The following is an 18676-nucleotide window of genomic DNA, read 5'->3' as shown; positions in this document are numbered from 1 at the left end:
TGGAACGTATCAAACCTTTTCTATGAAAAGATATGAAACGTTTTATCAAATATTTCTTTCATACATTAATTAATAATTGCATTACTATTACAAGCCACTTCTACTGTCTGTCCTGTAGGTGTCAGTATATACCGCTATGTTTACAGGAAGAGAAAACACGGTAGAAGAAGAGCGTCGCCTGGAAACTGCGTGAAGCTTGAGGATGTTCAGCAGATTAGAAGGTTATTATCTTTTCGAGATCATTTTACACTGTTTTTTGGGGGGTTTTATGGGTTTGTTTCGGTTCAGTTTTTCTTCTGTATATCCAGCTATGTAGTTATAGTGATACGACGAATTTCACCGGTGTCTTATGTATCTGTTTAGACAAATGCACACAAATTTGCTTGTTCATTAGAAATATTATTTATTTTTAGTGTGTTTGTCTTCATATCTTGTTGATGTTGATGTGTGTTTTTGTTTAATACATTCTCTTTGTTAGTGTCATCATACATGGGTTAACAGTGTTGTTGTTGTGTTGTGGTGTGTGTGTGTGTGTGTGTGTGTGTGTGTGTGTGTGTGTGTGTGTAGATGCAGGAGGAGTGTGTGTCTCTGCAGGTGTGTGTCAGTGTGGTTGGAGCGCTGGAGTGTGTAGTCCGCCGTTGTCTTGGTCCAGACGGTGGAAGTGTGCTGTTCACACGAGACACAGGAGAAACTCTCATCACCAGACATGGACAGAGCCTTCTCAACACACTCCACCTGCAGCACCCCATGGCCAGGTCTTTTATTCTCACAAGGCTGCATTTATTTGATTAAAACAAAAAGAATGCAGTAAAAGCAGTAGTATTGAAAATTATTATTACAATTTAAAATGACTATTTTCTTTTTGAATATATTTTAAAATAACAGTTGTGTTGATTATTATTTTGTGGAATAATCACAAATGTGATTTCAGGATTCTTTTATCAATGGAAAAATCAAAACAACAGCATTTATTTGAAACAGATTTTTTGTATCAATGCAAAAGTCTTTACATTGACTTTTGATAAATTGAATGCATCTTTGATGAATAAATAAAAAATAAAAAAATCTTACTGTGCCCAAACTTTTGAACAACAGTGTATATATTTGTATAAATATACAGTTGTGGTCATAATTTTACATACTCTTTGCAGTCTCTGCAAAATAAGATGGATCATACAAAATGCATGTTATTGTTTATTTGGTACTGAGCTGAGTGAGATATTTCACATAAAACATGTTTACATATAATCCACAGGAGAAAATACTAGTTGAATTTCTAAAAAAAAAAAAAAAAATGGAATACGGTGTTGTTACCTGGAGGATCCACAGCTGTTTTTTTTTTTTTAGTTGTTCATGAGTCCCTTGTTGTCCTGACCAGTTAAACTGCCTGCTGTTCTTCAGAAAAAGTCCTTCAGGTCCTACAAATATTTTGGTTTTCCTGCATCTTTTGCGTATTTGAACCCTTTCCAACAATGACTGTATGATTTTGAGATTCACACCGAGGATAACTGAGGGACTCATATGCAATTATTACAGAAGGTTCAAACACTCACTGATGCTCCAGAAGGAAAAACCATGCATTAAGAGCCAGGGGTGAAAACTTTTGAACAGAATGAATGAAGTTGTGTACATTTTTCTTATTTTGCCTAAATATAATATTTTTTCCATGTAGTATTCCTTCAGAATCTACTTACATGTCTCCCAGAAGACAAAACAAGTCCAACTTACCAGTTTTCCCCTCCATGCTCTTAATGCATCGTGTTTCCTTCGGAGCATCAGTGAGCATTTGGATCTAGAATCAAGTGTATGTAAACTTTTGATCGGGCTAATTTTTCTAAATTCAACTATTATTTTCTCTTATGGACTACATGTAAACGTTATGTGAAATATCTTATTCGGGTCAGTACTAAATAAAAAAAATAACACTAAATAATACTGCAAAGTGTATGTACAATGTATATATAGACCACAACTGTACATGTATATAGAGATCTAAAAATACTATTAAATGAAGAATTTTAGGGCTAGTAGGTCTATTAGGCTAAATGAAAATAAATACCCGTGAAGTATAAGTATATATATATATATATATTAAAATTTCAAAACTAGAGAGAAACTAAAAATTTCAATTTATTTATATTAATTATATTTTTATATGAAAATAATGTGGATTTGTGTGGCATTTGTTATCTTTGTTCTTTAGGATGGTGTTGGACTGTGTGTGTGCACATGCTAAAGCTACTGCAGACGGCACAAAATCATTCATTCTCTTGCTGGCCACGCTGTTACGAGGAATTGAGGACTCACACATGCACCGCAAAGGATCTTGGAGCATCCCTAATCTTCAAAATCTCGCTAATCGCCTGTTGGCTGTGAGCAGGAAGGAATTGGACAATATCGTAACACACAAAATTACCCCATATGCCTCATTGTACTGTAGTCACCATAGTTACAAACTGGAGGGCAGCGCTCTTGATTTGTTGATTGGCGGGTATATTTCTGGAAGAGTGGGGATCGGCCAGGCGGATGTACTGAAACGAGTCCTGTCTGAGTTCTACCACAAAGTCAATCAAGATCAAAATGCAGTAGAAACAATCTCATTCATACATTCAAACTTCTCTTTTCTACATACGCCCGTGACAGGGCTTCCTATTGGCTGCTCAGAGGTGATTGAAGGCCTGGTTGTGACTTGTGATTGGTCAGTGTGGACTGAACCAGCAGGATCAGTAAAAGCACTCATTTTATATGAGAGCTTTGGAGCTTCATTTGCCGCTGTAGGTGAAAACATATCCGTGTGCATTCAAAAGGACTACATGCACCGCTCGGAGAACATCATGAAGCAAAAGTTAGCCAGTTTATTAGACTTACAGGTGCGTGTGGTGCTATCGTCCGTGAGGCAGCCGGAAAGCGTGTTGCAATGGGCTCGACTGAACCACGTTTCTCTACTTGAGTGTGTCGATTCGGCCCAGCTTGACTTTCTTTCAAACATCAGTGCTGCAGAAACACTCTCTTATCCACCACTTCAACACCTCGTGATGCTCAAGTACTGTAGACGTGTGCAACTCGGTGGGCATCGCTATGCCTGTCTGGGCACGTTTTCACACACGCACACGCTTGTTCTATGTGCACCAGCGCCGGGATTGCTTGACCAGATTGTGTGTGTGAGCCAAGGTGTGTTTGCAATGCTGCAACATCTGTCTGAAAGCTTCTGTCAGACACAGAGTCCGTGTTCAGACCGATCACAAAGCACGCTTTCATTGCAAGACCTGTGGGGTGGAATTATGCGCGCAGGTGGTGTGCTTCCCGTTGGAGGCGTGTTTGAGTTCTTGCTACATTACTTTTTGTTGAACGAACGTAACTCTTGTGACCCAGAGTGCTGCAGGCTGCTGGCAGAGGCTTTGTTGTGTTTGCCTAGAACTTTGTATGCTCATAATCACAGACGATTTCTGAATTTCCAGACACATTTCTTGGATGATCTTAAGGAATGGGACAAGACCAAAGAGCGAGAGTCAGAAATGCCTGAGCTGAAGTTTGGGTTTGGGTTCAATGAGAGTTCTGCATCGGGTCTTGAGTCGGTCAGTGGAAAGAAGCAGCTGCTTGTTTCTGTGTTGCAGTGTTTGCACAGACTCTTATGTGTAGGGGCTGTTTTACACACACGCTCTCCGTTATGCGCTGGCCCTCAAACACATTCTGAGGAGGAGGAGGAAGAGAATCCGGAGCGTTCAAACTCCACTAAGATAACAGATGCATAAGTCTGTAATATTCAGTCATCCGCTGCATGTTTATGTTATACACGGTGACCTCTTATTTGTTTACAGTGGCCCTAAAAAGTATTTGAACTTAAGTCATGGTTAAAAATGTCTGAATGTCAAAGCATTTGATACAAAATATCAAACAAAGTGGCTTCTGCAAACAAATGCTGCTATATATATATATATATATAAATCAGTCATTTTTATAACACCTTCATAGAATATACAAATTATTTTGAATATTTAAATATAGAATATAATTCTATAATTTTCTTGAAACAAAAAGGAGTATTTGTAATACAGTTCTATATGCATTATATATTTTAATTCATTTAAAAAAAAAAAGTTCAAAATCATTGTTGTCTGAAGTTTTTTTTAAAGCCTTACGTTTAGTAAGTCAATAAAAGTAGTAGAATTGTTTATTGTTGATACACAGCTGATATCAATAATAATCATTGGTAAATGCATAAAAGAATAATGATAATCAAAAATAAACAGTTTAAGGCAGAATAATCACAAACCAGTGCAAAATATAAGAATGATCATGAGTAAATGGATAAAATATAATAATAATGAGTGAATAATACACAAATTCGAGCATAGACTAAAACTAAACCCCAAAGCCAAGTATTAGAACAAATAAACAACCTCAGAACCGTGCCATCATCTTTACTATTCAAAAGACTGGGGAGCCCGTTTCAGTCACAGTAGAAGACCAACACTTGTCCAAGAATGCCGGGTGACGCGTGCTTATCCCACGGCTGAGCTTCCAGTTTCTGAAAGAAACCCCCTTTTTTATACTTTAAAATTAGGTGCGTTTAAGAACAACCCTCCAGGTGAGAGAGAAAGCAAACTGGCCAGGCTCGCCCCCCCCTCCCAAATGGGTGCACTTCGTTTGAATTACAGAAAAAGATATCATTGGCAATATCTCTGAGGTTTCGTAATCAACGTGGTGCCAGGATTCTGCACCTAATATTGTTCAAACGACAACAGTTTCCAACCTTATCTTGAAGGTCAATGCAATAGACTCCCTTATACTTTCCCAAGAGATAGTGATGTTGATTTGCATTAATTGCAACCTTGAAAGTATCCCCCTTAAATTCCATTCCCACTCTGTTCATCTGTTGAGCGCACAAAACAACCCATCCTTTACATTTTTAAAATTCTGTTCATCACAAAATGCAGTTTCCACAAAATTATTAAGCAGCACAACTGTTTTCAACACTGATGATAATAAGAAATGTTTCTTGAAAAGTGAATCAACATATTAGAATGATTCATGTGACACTGAAGACTGGAGTAATGATGCTGAAAATTCAACTTTGTATCACAGGAATACATTTTTAATAATAATAAAAAAAAAGTTTACAATTTAAATTTGTAATAATTTAAATAAAAAAATTGTAATAATATTTCAATGTTACTGTTTTTACTGTATTTTTGATCAAATAAATGCAGCTGAAGAAGAGACTTATTTCAAAAACATGAAAAAATTACTCCTAACATTTGAATCATAATGAACTTTAAAAATAATATTTTGCTATTACACTAGCCCAGTCACTGATAATATCTAAAAATGTGATTTGAATTAAACAAAAAAAAAAAAAATATATATATATATATATATATTCGCACAATGGTTAATGAATAGCAAAGTGTTCGTCAAAATTGTTAGAGCCCTGATTTTGTCTTTCCTCCAGCTCAATCTCCTCCCCTCAATAGATGTCCAGCCGATCCCAGAAGTCACAGAAATGGTCCCTGTCCCCGAGCTGTGGGTGTGACTGTAGAGTCAGGTTCAGGATGGGCCAGCCCTCTGGAGCCGTGTACCGTGGCCAAACAGGCAGCCTCTGCTGTAAGCAGAAGTGTGTCTTTTCACTTCGAGAGTTTGGGTCCCCCGTGTGGGCAAACGCTCCCCAGTAACACGCCATCCGATTGGCCAGAAGGGTCTCTTGAGGTGTAAGTGTGAAGTTAGTGCTGGGAGCGGAGTCAAAGAGAAAGGGAAGCTCCGCCCCATGGCAGGTACGATTGTAGCAGAACGGAAGCCCCGCCCATATGTTGTGATCAGATGGAGCGTGGTCAAATACATACAACCAAACGGCTCCACCGACTCTCACTCCAGAACGAGCAGAACATCGAGTCGGACACAGAAACATGTAATCCGTGACGATCTGCAAAACAGGTCAATTTTATAAGCTAAAGGAAGTGCAAGAACAAATAATGCCTAACCTTTATTTTATGCTGTTTGTCTTGCAGTTGTTTTATCTGAAGAATACTGATGTCTTACTTGTGAAAGCATCACTCTTCTGTCCTGGTTTCGGTAGAAAGGAATGTATTTGTGCAGAATTTTAAGCGCATGTTGCTTAAAAATGGCAGCAGTGTAGAGTACACATTCCAGCATTGATACAGACTGGTTGAAAACGCTGTACACAAAGGTCACGCCTTCCTCAGAGGTTGTACCTACAGGACAGACCAAACAAGAGCTGACAGAGGTAAACAATGCTAACCTTACTGAATATTCCAGGTTAAAACAATAGTTTACCCAAAAATGAACATTTGCTGAAAATGTACTATCCGCGATGTAGATGAGTTTGTTTCTCCATCGGAACTTGATTGGAGAAATGTAGCATTACATCACTTGCTTACCAATGAATCCTCTGCAGTGAATGGGTGCCGTCAGAATGACAAAACATCACAATCTACAAGTAATCCACACCACTCCAGTACATCAAATAACATCTTGAGAAGCGAAAAGCTGCATGTTTTAAGACACAAATCCACCATTGAGACTTCTTGACTTTATCACTTTTGGCCAAAATGGTTTGAAGTTATATACGTCCTAACCATTGATTTGTTTTTAAAAACACAGCTTTTTATTTCACAAGACATGAATTAATGGACTGGAGTGATGTGGATTACTTGTGGATTATCGTGATGTTTTTATCAGCTTTTTGGACTCTCATTCTGACGGCACCCATTCACTGCAGAGGATCCATTGGTGAGCAAATGATGTAATGCTACATTTCTACAAATCTGTTCTGATGAAGAAACAAACTCATCTACATCTTGGATGACCTGAGGGTGAGTACATTTTTAGCTAATTTTCATTTTTGGGTCAATTATTCCTTTAAATAGAATTCATCCCACAGCATTTATGTTCTGTGGTAATCAGCAACATGTGATAGCTTAGCAAATGTTTAACCCAGAATATGCTGATGTTGTTGTTGAAGCACAAACCAAGTATAACAGGCTTGTAACTCTGCCAGTGGCCTGTTTGGAAGGCTGTGATTGGCTGTTCCTGGATCAGCTCTCCATCAATGAACGGCCCCCATGTCTCAAAGACCTCCAGGAAACGGAAGGGGTTGATGATCTTAGAACCTTCAAAAGCACAGAATTAAATTTCAGTTTATTTCAGTGTTTGTACATGTTTATGTCTGATATGTGTTTATTGCCAGCCGCATCATTGTGCAGTCAGATATTTTTATTAATTGTTCACTAAATTATATATTTGACTGTTGTCCCAGATAACCATCTATCACTCTGTATGCTTCTTTGTTCACATAATAAAATCATTCATCATATTTATCCTTCATCATATGTATTTATTTATTTTGTATGTATTAAGGTTATGCTTTTGGTATTTCTATTAGTATTTTTTATATTTCTGTTTAGCTTAAATTTACTTTTACACCGTGTTCCAAATTATTATGCACATGCCATTTTTGTTTGTTTTTCCAAATCAGTCAGTATGATCAAGGATTAATTTTATCCTCAACTATTATTTTACAATGAGAATATTATTACATGTGAAAGAACTGATAATGTCAAAAGTTCTGTTGATATTTTGAGGAAAAAAACCCATAAAAAACAAAATGGTCAATGGTTATAATGAACTCAAAACAGAAATCTGTCATATGTTCTGCATGGACAGATCATTTTTCCAAAAATAAACACAATTTAAAACAAAAACCGCCCAACCTCCTAGATCTTCATTTTAAAGATGCTCCACAGGTTCTCAATAGGTTGGAGGTCAGGGGATGATGGTGGCCACACCATGATGTTTTCTCTTTTTATGCCAATAGCAATCAAAGAATCAATGGTGTTTTTTACAGCATGGGATGGTAAGTTATCCTGCATGAAAACTATTTTATTTTGGAAGGCACGATTCTTCTTTCTATACCATAGAAGAAAATGTTCTGTTAGGAACTCCACATATCTTGCAGAGGTCATTTTGACACCGTCAGGGCCTCTAAAGGGACCTACCATCTCACTTCCCAATATTCCAGCCCAAATCATCCCTCCACCACCTCCTTGTTGACGTCTCAGTCTTGTTGGAACAGGGTGGCCATTCACAAACCATCCAGAACTCCATCCATCTGGACCATCAAGTGTAGCACGGCATTCGTCAGTGAATAAAACTGTTTGAAAATAAGTCTTCATGCAATTCTGAGCCCATTGCAAACATGAGTTTTGGTTAGGGGTGGTGAAATGCAGCTTTATGTACAACTGCCAGCCTCTGAAGGATCCTGCATCGAGAGGTTTTTGGGACTCCAGAGATACCAACAGCTTCAAATACCTGTTTGCTTAATAAGCCTTTATCTGATCGAATTCTTCTGTGCTGTGAATCACTCACAAATCTTTTGACAGTTCGATGATCTCTTTTCAGTTTTCGCGATATATCAATTGTTTTCATGCCTGTTGCACTATTTCACGCTTTTCATCTTCAGAAAGATCTTTCTTCCTCCTCATATTGCATGAGAACTGTGACTTGCTTAATAATGTGGAACAACCTCTTTAAGTAGGTTTCCCTTTAACTAAGACCACCTGGCATATTAACTAATTAACTAACCTGTCTAAGATTGATAACAGTTATCTTAAAACATGAGAAATAAAACAAACAAACACGTTCTTTGAAAAAAAACTAAAACCTGAATATTTATTTTAATGAAATCCTACTGATATGTTACTTGCATAATAATTTGGAACACGGTGTATTTCAAATCATTTGAGTATTATTGAGGTAATATTTTGAATTTGTTTTTAGTTTTATTATTTTCTTTTTAGTTTTATTTAGTCAAAATTTCAGTTGTTTTTGTCATTTTTATTATTATTATTTTTTTTAAATATGTATATAGTTTCTAACACATTTTTATTTTAGTTTTTTAGATATTCTAGTACATCAAGTATTTATTAATTTTCATCTAATATTAAAATTTTATTTTACTTGAGCTTTATTTTAATTAATTTAGTTATCGGTAACACTGATGTGAGTATGTACCTGATTTAACCTGGGCGTTGAGCACGTCATGTGAGCTGAGAGAGCGCAGACAGGGCAGATCAAATGCTGAGCAATTAGTCAGTTTAGTAAAATCCCAGCCCAGTTTCATAGCATCCAATCTACAAAATAATAAGCACAATCAGCAGCAGCAGCTTCATCATGCTTTCTCTATTGTTCTATAGGCTAACGCTCTGTTCCAAAACATAGTGAACTGAAAGGCTTTATGGCATAGCTGTGCAACCAATGCAAATGGTAAGCAGAATTACACAAGACACGTTGTGTTGCTGAGATTCTAAAAAATTACAGAGAGAAGGCAATCCCAGAATGCAATGCAAATTTGTTGGCTCCGGGCCGAGGCAGCTGACCAGGTTTTGGGACAGAGCTTAAAGGGTTAGTTCACCCAAAAATGAAATTTCCGTCATTAATTACTCACCCTCATGTCGTTCCAAACCTGTAAGACCTTTATTCATCTTTGGAACACAAATTGAAATCCGAGAGCTTTCTGACCCCCCACAGACAGCAAGGGTCCTACCACGATCAAGGCCCAGTAAAGCAGTAATGACAGAATTTTAATTTTTGGGTGAACTAACTGTTTTGTGTGTGTTTTACCTGGTTTTCAGTGGCAAAGAGAACGGTAAACTCTGTATGGCTGCGTGTCTAAACAAAGACTTGCTGCTCTGCATCATCAGATGAAGACACACTGATTGGGCTCCAGCGCTCTCACTAAACAGAGTAACCTATACACACAGATATAATATACTGTAATTAGATGTCCACACTGTCGTCATTCATCCACCCCCATGTTCCCTGATACCTTATTTGGGTCTCCTCCAAAAGCTGCAATGTTTTCTTGGACCCAACGCAGTGCTGCCTGCTGGTCTAGAATCCCATAATTCCCCACTGCAGAGCTCTTGGGATCTTTGCCTGTGACTAAGAAGCCAAACGCACCTAAAAATTGACCAGAACATCTTAGGAAGTGGCTCAGTCAGATGTCATCATGTACACCAATATGGAAAATGAGTTTGACTAACCAAGACGATACTCCATGTTTACAACCACTGTGTTGCTATAGTTACTGATGAAGCGGCCATCATATAGAGGTTTGGAGGCGGAGCCAGCGATGAAGTCACCGCCGTGAATCCACACCATCACCGGCAGTGCTGTTACTACCGGCAATGACAGGTTGATGGTCACAGGAACAAAGACGTTTAGATACAGGCAGTCCTCGCTAACCTGTGCAAATGCACACATTCACATTCATGCATTAGGGTGTTGCTGTGGAATCGCTAAAGTGAGCCGAGTCTTTGTTTGCAATGTGGTTGCTATGGCGTTGTAGTGTGGTTGTCAGCGTGTTGCTATGCAGTTGTTAAAGTGTTCTGAGTCTTTCTTAGCATGGTCTAATGTGGTTGCTTGGTAATTTCTAAGTGGTTGCCAAGGCATTGATATTTGGTTGCTAAAGTGTTCTGCGCATTTTAAACATGTTGAAGTGTGGTTTCTAGATGGTTGACTGGGTGTTGCTATGTGGTTGCTAAATTCTTCTTAGTGTTTCTTAGTGTGTGTTGCTCTGTGACTTGAGTGTTTCTATGCTGACATGATCTGAGATTTGTTTTTTTTACACTATGTTCCAGTGTTGTTCCTAGAATGTTGCTATGTGGATGCTGAAGTGTTCTTAGTGTGTTGCTATGTGGTTGCCAGGGTTTTATTATGTGGTTGCTGGAGTGTTCTTAGTGTTTCTTTGTGTGTTGCTATGTGTTTTCTAGAGTGTTGCTATGTGGTTGCCAGGGTGTTGCTATGTGGTTTCTACAGTAGATTGTTGCTATGGGGTTGCCAGGGTTTTACTATGTGGTTACTGGAGTGTTCTGAGTGTTTCTTTGTGTGTTGCCATGTGATTTTCTAGAGTGTTGCTAAGAGGTTGATAAAGTGTTCTTTCTTAGTGTGTTGCTATGTGGTTTCTAGATTGTTACTAGGTGGTTGCCAGGGTGTTGCTATGTGGTTGCTGGAGAGTTCCGAGACTGAGATCTGAAACTCGAACCCACGACCTTCAGGTTACAAGACTCTCTATCCATTAGGGCACGACTGCCCCCATAGTGTGTTGCTATGTGCTTCCTAGAGTGTTGCTAGGTGGTTGCCAGGGTGTTGCTATGTGGTTGCTGGAGTGTTGCTATGTGGTTGCCAGGGTGTTGCTATGTGGTTACTGGAGTGTTCTGAGTGATTTTTTATTTTTCAATGTGGTTTCTATATTCTTGCTATGGGGGTTGCCAGGGCATTGCTAGGTTAATAAAGTGTCCCTATACAGTATATATCCATTTAGTACAAACGACATGGCAAATTACATTATTGAGATCAATAGTTTTGAAAAACCTCTAACCTTAAAAATGAGCACCTGTAACACAAGAATTTTTTTATTGGTGCTCAAGCCTTCAGGACACTAAATATATCAATGTAATACACACTATGATCGTCTAAATGCACTGTTTAAATTTGTGGACGGTATGCAAAGGTGAGTGTTTCATACCTTAGGAGGACACATCCGAGAGAACTCACCAGCACACACCTGCATGCAAGCAGAACGGGGAAATGTGGCATCATAAGTGTACGTCCAAGGTGACACGGGTGAAGGAGGAGCCCAGCGTTTGTCCCCCACAGGAGGGTCTGCATATGGAATCCCATAAAACACATGAGCTTTATCCAGAGTACGGCCACGAACTCGCCCGAGGTGTGTGATGACCACTGGATCTCCACTAGAGGTATCATCCAAGGCTTCAGACGAGGTGTGATCCATTGAATTAATCATGCATTCACCATCACATCCCACCTTATTCAACTTCTCATCCATCTCCGGCTCCTTGTGTACAATATTATCACCTTCACAATTATTTTTATCACATTCAGTTCTGGTTGATATGGAATCAGCTACTGAATGCACATCAATCGTTTCAGCCACAGGGTTTCTTGAAAATTCATCAGCACTAGCATAAAACTCTAGACTCTTAAACAGGTTTAAAGCGGGTTCATTTACAAAAACATCATCCAAGCTCTCATGTGTTTCATTATGTTCAGTGTTTGGGATGTTGAACATCATTATCCGAGTCCCAGTTTGTTGAGTTTCACTTTTCAGTCTTCCTCCCACAATTGGCATCATTGATAGTAGTAGCGTGACCACAATCAATGTAGTGCCAAACAACACCATGATGGCTTTTGAAACCAAAGAGTCAATCACAGTAGAATTAGTTAGTTCCACTTACTTCAACAGGAGAATCTCAGCTGCCTAGATCCACAAACAGATGCTTGAAGAAAGTTTTATGCTGTAAAATCCCGTTATTACCTTCCCGTAACTGTCTTTTGTCTCCAGTCAGCAAACAGCGAGTGTAGAGGAATCCGACTGTGGCTTGTGCGACTGTTGAATTTCGCGTGACATCAATGAGACTGACCTGCATTCACAAACATTTCTCTCTCACAGTCAAGACTCGTTCACAAGGACGCTATTGTGAAACAAATCAGATTACTGGCAGTGAGAGTTCAGGGTACTGCAGATGTACAGGTCAAGCTGGAAACTAATGTTTTGTCTATGTATATACAACAGAATTGATTACGAAAGTATAAAAGCAGTTTTATCAACTATTTACACTTATTTCGCCTCAGTTAGCTGCTTGTGCTTTAACTTCTTCAGCTCAGTCAGCCTAGTAGCTACCACTACTGTTGTCAGTGTACTTCTGTGTAGAGATAACTCACAAAGGCACAGGAGGCAAGAGTCCAAGGAAGGTAACCGAGACTAAAAAAAAAAAAAAAAACTGGAAAGGATCGATCGAGGAGAAATGAACTAATTAACAAGCCAGAAGCAAGGATGGGGAGTAGTTACATGTAACGGAATTACGTAATTTTAATTACAAAATAAATGTAACTGTAATCTGTACAAAGGCGGTCACATCTGAATATTTTCACACACACAGATTTGATTGATTTCTTTCTGAAATTGCATTGACTGCTCTAAAATGTGAGAGAACAATGTTTCAGTAGTTTAGGACACAAGTTGATTTGATAACTGGTTTATTTCCTATTTGAGATTATGCTTTATTTTTTAATTAACTGGTTTTGTCCAAGGCATTGTTAGATGCCAGTGTTTCCTGTCATAGCTTTGCAAAAGGTTTGATTTCAAAAACAGTATCATAGCTATTAAACTATATATTTTTATGACTTTAAATCTGTATTTAATGTCAGAAAAATTTCAAAGTAAAAAGAGGTGCTAAAGTCTGATTTTGTGGTGCTGTGCTTAGAAACATTTTGAAAAGTCATCAAATTTAGAAAGGTAATCAATCAAATGTAATCAGTTACATTACTCAGATAAAGTCATTGAAATAGTACACTACTTATTACATTTTAAATAGGGTAACTTGTAATCTGTAACCTATTACATTTCCAAAGTAACCTTCCCAACACTGGCTAGAAGCAATGACAAACTAAAGAAACTAGATCAAACAGAAATGCAAACAATAAACATGCTAAAAAAAAAAAAGGAAACTGAGATTTTCTGAAAATAAATAAAAAATGCCATTTGTACAGAAATACAAATCTTTTTTTCTGAATTAAAATGTATTTTGATATTGTTTGTCTGGCTTAAAGCAAAAAAAAAAAAAAGTTTTAAAAAGAAAATTTTGCATTAATAGGTTATTTTAGGCATTTTAAAAAACGTATTTTGGCATAATTTAAAGTTATTATTTAAAAAAATCCTTCATGATATTCATGACTGAATTTTGTATTTATTTATTTTATTTAATGATGTAGATGTATACTCTCACATGTATTCCTTGTGTCCGAAATATATTATTGATTTTTGCTTAATGGGTACACTTGACCATCATTAAAAGACTTTTTTTTTTTAATTATTATTATTTTTAAATCAAAAATTGTTTAAACATTTTTCAGAAGCCTATGAAACATTTTTATGAAATGTTTTTGTCAAGAACTTGACTCATGCATTTTTAACTAGATTCTTAAAATATTTCTCAATTTCTTCATCTCTGACATCCTTATGTGTCATTAGCCCAGGTGTACAGACATCTTAAAATAATGACACATTACTCATGCACTAAGAGAGCACTGCTTATTGATTACTCAGAAACATAAACACACAACTACTTCAAAACATAATTCATAACTCGTGACTCATAGCTGTTCTCACTCACGGCCTACAGTGTGCTATACGTACGCCCGTTTCCATGGTGACTGTAATATCATCAGGAATGTGTCGTGACTACGTTGGTTATATGTGTGTGTGTGAAACACACAACAGCTGAATTCACAGGCACTGTACTGATGTGTATCTTCACTATCACACACAGTCATATTCACACTTCATAATCCTGAGAGGTTGTAACACACTTTAGAAATGAGATTGAGTCTGAAGGCTAGAAAATCACACAGAAGACAAGCAGTAAGAGTATAAAATATCAACCCAAGTTTATTCAACTAGCACTTTTATGATGGCAATTCAGTAAAGTGAAAATTCCAGTTTTCTAAATGCATTTACAGGCCTATGGAACTAAAATAAATGATTTACACACAGCAGAAAAGAAAACTATACATGTATATTTATAGACAGATTTTTTTATTATTATTTCAGTGATTGCTAATTTAATATCCAACCATAACGAAATTATGGAGAGATGCAAATTTTAAGGTGGAACAGGTTCGCAGGATGACATTAATGTGTTGCATAAAAGTGGAGTAGCCAGCAAACTCCTAGTAGACACAGTCCAAGATTAGCCAGCCAGTGGGAAATACTGTAGGCTGAAGAGGGTGGGCCATAGTCCCACCCAGGGAACCAATCATATCCTGTAAAGAGACATCACAGCATATGTGAGCAAGATGTAGGTTTGAAAGACGTCATACTGGGAAATATATGCAAAGTGGATATAAATATGGAAATGACAAATAAAGTCTAAAAAGATTAGATTGGCATGAAGATATTAAGATATTTTAAATATCAGAATCAGAATGAGCTTTATTGCCAGGTATGTTTGCACATATGAGGAATTGGTTTTGGTGACAGAAGCCCCACAGTGCAACAGAATGACAGCAACAAGACACAGATAACAAAAAGAATACTATACAAATATACAAAATAGACAATGTGCAAAATAGCACAAACACAATATACAAAATAGACAATTTAGTATGTACAGGTATGTTAGGTGCAAATTTGAAATGTAATAAGTATATGTGTTAAATAAATAAATGCATGATAGTGATAGTATTTTGTTTCACATTGTTATATAATCATGATTGTCTAAAAAGCTCCTTGTGAAAAGTGCTATACAAATAAAATTGACTTGATATTTTTGTGATGTATTGTCAAATAGTCCAAAAACATACTAAATATATTTTGAATTTAGTTACATCTAAATTAACTGGTTTATTCAAGTCAAATATATTACTTAATATGGTTTCATAAAACTGACTACACTGTAAAAAAGTGTAGTACGTTTTACAAGACAATACTATTTAAAATTGCACATTTAATTCAATGGGCTGAAATTTACTAGCAATTTCTAAATAAATTTTTTTTTTAAATCACACCATTTTTTTCAGTGTACATGAAATCATTATATTACACAAATTAGTCATTTTAAGAGTAAGATCAGGTAGACATCCTGTAGTTCCTCTGTACAGTGAATATGAACAGGTTTTATTGAAATAATAATCTAAATATAAGATTAATAATAATATTAAAATATATTATTATGAAAAATAATATTAATATTATTATTTAATATAAATGTTATGTAATGTAATTTAATGTTTTATATATATATATATATATATATATATATACACACTGTAAAAGTGCTAAGTTGACTTAACTTAAAGAATTGAAACCCGTTGCCTTAAAATTATTAAGTAAATAATAATGAAAAAAAAAGTTAAGTAAATTTGACAATTCACTTAACTTATTTTTTTAAATGATCATTTACTTAAAAATTTTAAGGCAACGGGTTTCCTCAATTTTTTTAAGTTAGTCAACTTATCACTTTTTACAGTGATATATATATATATATATATATATGTATGTGTGTGTTATTTTGATGTTTCATTGTGAAAGCTCTTACTACAGACGTTGTCTCGGCAGATCTCTGACCCACAACCGCTGCAGGCCACGCCTGCTATATATGGAGTAACACCATGAACGTGTCCCCTGTAACAGAGCATGTTAGAATAACTTTACTAAACATCGCCACAAGAGGCAGACATAGCAATATTATGACCTGCGCTGAACATTACTATGTATTTGCAACTATAAATCGAGAGATTCATGGTCATAACCACCATAGATACAAAGTCAATGTGTTCCCTATGGTAAATATATACACTCTTAAAAATAAGGCTTCTTTATTGGCATTGATAATTCCATGAAGAAGCTTTAAAAATGGTTCTTTATAGTGGAAAAACGTTCTTTAGATTATTCAAATGTTCTAAGAAAAAATGGCTCTTTATAGTACTGTTTGCCAAAAATGGTTCTTCTGTAGTACAACTGGGTTCTAAACAAAAACACACAAAAAAAAAAACTGTATATATTTTTTTCATTTCTTGAACCCCCTATAGTTTTGAACATTTGGTTGCATTTTTGCAAATATAAAGTCTAACTTACGTATCGCCATAGTTGCACACAAAAATAGTGGATTCTGGGTGAGAGGAGAAGTTTTCGATTCCTTTAGAGCACACATTTACAGCACAGCCCATCTTGAAGCTTGTAGACCACATTAACTGAAACATACAATACGTGCACAAATACATAAGGTCGATAAACAAACCTTTGATTTTCATTCCTGAAAAATATTCACAGCTGAACATACCTGTGCGTAGTGGCCACACAAGCGTGAGCAGTTGTTATTTCTGAGTGAGTAAGCTCCTTCTTTGCTCCATCTGTGTATGGCATTCTCCACTGAAAAGGCTGAAAACGGAGACCCCAGCCAGATGTTCTCGCCCATCCACCCGAACAGCGGGTGCCCAAAATGTGCCAGCCCAGGGTGATGAGAGGCCTTGCAGTGTCTCGCTCGGTCTCTGGCACCTTTGGCCAATTCATTGTCCCAGGACTGTGAACAAACACACAAACAATGCTCCAAATCAATTAAATTACAAAACATAGATACTGTATATAACTGACATGATTAGATGAAAAAGCGCCATTAAAACATATTAAAGCAACATTCTTTAGTGTCTGAAAAATATGGTCCTGTTATTATTTAAATTCTCAATCTCTTTAAAGCAGGATGGATTTTGATTGGCTGGCAATGTTTTTGTCGTTCATCATGTGGGAAAAAAATAGTTTCCAACATTTCAACGAGTGATTCCAATGTTACTCTTTGTGGTTTTCGTAATAGTTATGATGTGAATTCACAAAGATTCTCAAAGAATTAGAACAATTATTAAAACTTTATCGTTCTTTGTGTGAATTCGATTTATTCCAGAATATTTGATTCTGAAACACTTTAGCTACTATGTACAACTGGTTGTTCTGTGCTAAAATATTTCACTTATTTGAACCAATTCAGCCACAATCATTTGCTTACATATTACTAATATGCTTATATTAGCAACATTAAAAAACACTGGTTATTAGATCAAATGAATAACACATTTCAAATGATCACTGATGAAGAGATATCTGATAATATCTTTCCAGAACCTTCTTCAGGCACCATCACAATCAGAAAGACCCTTTGTTTTCTTTTCATTCTTCTACTACTACTAAAACAACAACAACAACAACAACAATCCAGATCAATACACACACAATAAGGAGCCTTTCCTTTCCACTCATCTCTCCATTGCCATGGCAACCAGAATTATGGTTGTACATATTTTTATGCTGAAACCAAACACTGAGACAAAAACAAAATGACATGCTGTTAGCATAAGATATATTACCATGAGAGTTTAAAATGTGGAACATGGAGACAACGGGTTTCACAGACAAACACGTAAACACACAAATGTAGATGAACATGAGTAAACAAGATGAGTAAATAACATGCAAACTGTGCGAATGATTATGAACACATAAATACTATCAAGAATGATTAATCTGAAAGCAAACATGAAATACCTGCGTCCTGAACACCTGTCTTACCATTGAGCGCGCGCTGGCCGCAGGTGGAGCGATGCGCGAGCGCTGCGTGTTATGCGCCAGCACACACCTGCGGATGAACTCGGGCTCCGTTATTCCCGGTAAGAGCGCCAGAACGCCGCAGGAGCCGTACAGAAGCACAGACATCCGTAAGAGGAGACCGCCGAGAGAGTCCATGGCAGGAGACTGTCCTGAGCCGAGCTGCTGCTTCGCTCTGGATAAATGAGTCAATGGAGCATCACTGCAGGAGACGCGCTGACCTGTGCGTCATGGTGCTGTGGATTTGCCCACTCTCTATCTCTCCCTCTCTGTCTGTCGCTCTCTTTCTGTGTCTGTCTGTCTGTCTTTCTTGGTACAGGGGCTTTTTAAAGGACTGAAACGCAACCGCCCACATGTCACGATAAGATGAGATGCGCGGGACTCTTTGTCTTCTTCCCTCACGCACGAGTTCACGCGCACGCACAAGCTTGTCCAAATGTAAATTTAAGCGTGAGGCAAAAATGGCCATTTTGCCATATTTAGCCC

General features: G+C 37.0%; 3 protein-coding genes across 5 annotated transcripts; 1 reads left to right on the top strand and 2 right to left on the bottom strand.

Moving 5' to 3' along the window:
• Positions 1 to 125: 125 nt before the first annotated feature.
• bbs10 (Bardet-Biedl syndrome 10) lies at positions 126 to 4015 on the top strand. The gene is made up of 3 exons (XM_058751890.1): positions 126 to 221; positions 568 to 755; positions 2204 to 4015. The coding sequence occupies exons 2-3, from the start codon at positions 568 to 570 to the stop codon at positions 3750 to 3752; spliced, it is 1737 nt and encodes a 578-aa protein (XP_058607873.1). The 5' UTR covers positions 126 to 221; the 3' UTR covers positions 3753 to 4015.
• A 143-nt stretch (positions 4016 to 4158) lies between these two features.
• On the bottom strand, positions 4159 to 12748 carry si:dkey-30c15.17 (cAMP-regulated D2 protein). 2 transcript variants are annotated; one of them, XM_058751889.1, is made up of 9 exons: positions 12654 to 12710; positions 11543 to 12458; positions 10059 to 10260; positions 9842 to 9975; positions 9637 to 9764; positions 9028 to 9146; positions 6987 to 7127; positions 6037 to 6209; positions 4159 to 5920 (listed from the first exon to the last, which is right to left on the bottom strand). In XM_058751889.1, exons 2-9 carry the CDS (start codon positions 12215 to 12217, stop codon positions 5468 to 5470), a joined length of 2025 nt encoding a protein of 674 aa, XP_058607872.1. In that variant the 5' UTR covers positions 12218 to 12458; positions 12654 to 12710; the 3' UTR covers positions 4159 to 5467. The 2 variants fall into 2 exon arrangements, with proteins under 2 accessions (XP_058607872.1, XP_058607870.1); XM_058751887.1 differs by having other exon boundaries at positions 11543 to 12748.
• A 1711-nt stretch (positions 12749 to 14459) lies between these two features.
• On the bottom strand, positions 14460 to 18623 carry glipr1b (GLI pathogenesis-related 1b). 2 transcript variants are annotated; one of them, XM_058751634.1, is made up of 5 exons: positions 18131 to 18623; positions 16878 to 17117; positions 16673 to 16788; positions 16134 to 16219; positions 14460 to 14859 (listed from the first exon to the last, which is right to left on the bottom strand). In XM_058751634.1, exons 1-5 carry the CDS (start codon positions 18326 to 18328, stop codon positions 14729 to 14731), a joined length of 771 nt encoding a protein of 256 aa, XP_058607617.1. In that variant the 5' UTR covers positions 18329 to 18623; the 3' UTR covers positions 14460 to 14728. The 2 variants fall into 2 exon arrangements, with proteins under 2 accessions (XP_058607617.1, XP_058607618.1); XM_058751635.1 differs by having other exon boundaries at positions 18155 to 18616.
• Positions 18624 to 18676: the final 53 nt, after the last annotated feature.

Source organism: Onychostoma macrolepis, chromosome 18 (assembly GCF_012432095.1).
Source record: "Onychostoma macrolepis isolate SWU-2019 chromosome 18, ASM1243209v1, whole genome shotgun sequence".
In the NCBI taxonomy this organism is placed as follows: Eukaryota; Metazoa; Chordata; class Actinopteri; order Cypriniformes; family Cyprinidae; genus Onychostoma; species Onychostoma macrolepis.
This window is presented reverse-complemented; position numbering and strand designations above follow the sequence as displayed.

Bases quoted from the DNA above. Each gene is read 5' to 3' on its own strand.
- bbs10 (XM_058751890.1), top strand. From the start codon at position 568: ATGCAGGAGGAGTGTGTGTCTCTGCAGGTGTGTGTCAGTGTGGTTGGA. The intron at 756-2,203 runs GTCTTTTATTCT...TTTGTTCTTTAG, and splicing joins CTGCAGCACCCCATGGCCAG to GATGGTGTTGGACTGTGTGT.
- si:dkey-30c15.17 (XM_058751887.1), bottom strand. From the start codon at position 12,217: ATGGTGTTGTTTGGCACTACATTGATTGTGGTCACGCTACTACTATCA. The intron at 9,765-9,841 runs GTATCAGGGAAC...CTGTGTGTATAG, and splicing joins TTGGAGGAGACCCAAATAAG to GTTACTCTGTTTAGTGAGAG. The intron at 9,147-9,636 runs GTAAAACACACA...ATTATTTTGTAG, and splicing joins TCTTTGCCACTGAAAACCAG to ATTGGATGCTATGAAACTGG.
- glipr1b (XM_058751634.1), bottom strand. From the start codon at position 18,328: ATGGACTCTCTCGGCGGTCTCCTCTTACGGATGTCTGTGCTTCTGTAC. The intron at 16,789-16,877 runs GTATGTTCAGCT...TGTATGTTTCAG, and splicing joins TGTGTGGCCACTACGCACAG to TTAATGTGGTCTACAAGCTT. The intron at 16,220-16,672 runs GTAAGTTAGACT...GCTCTGTTACAG, and splicing joins GTGTGCAACTATGGCGATAC to GGGACACGTTCATGGTGTTA.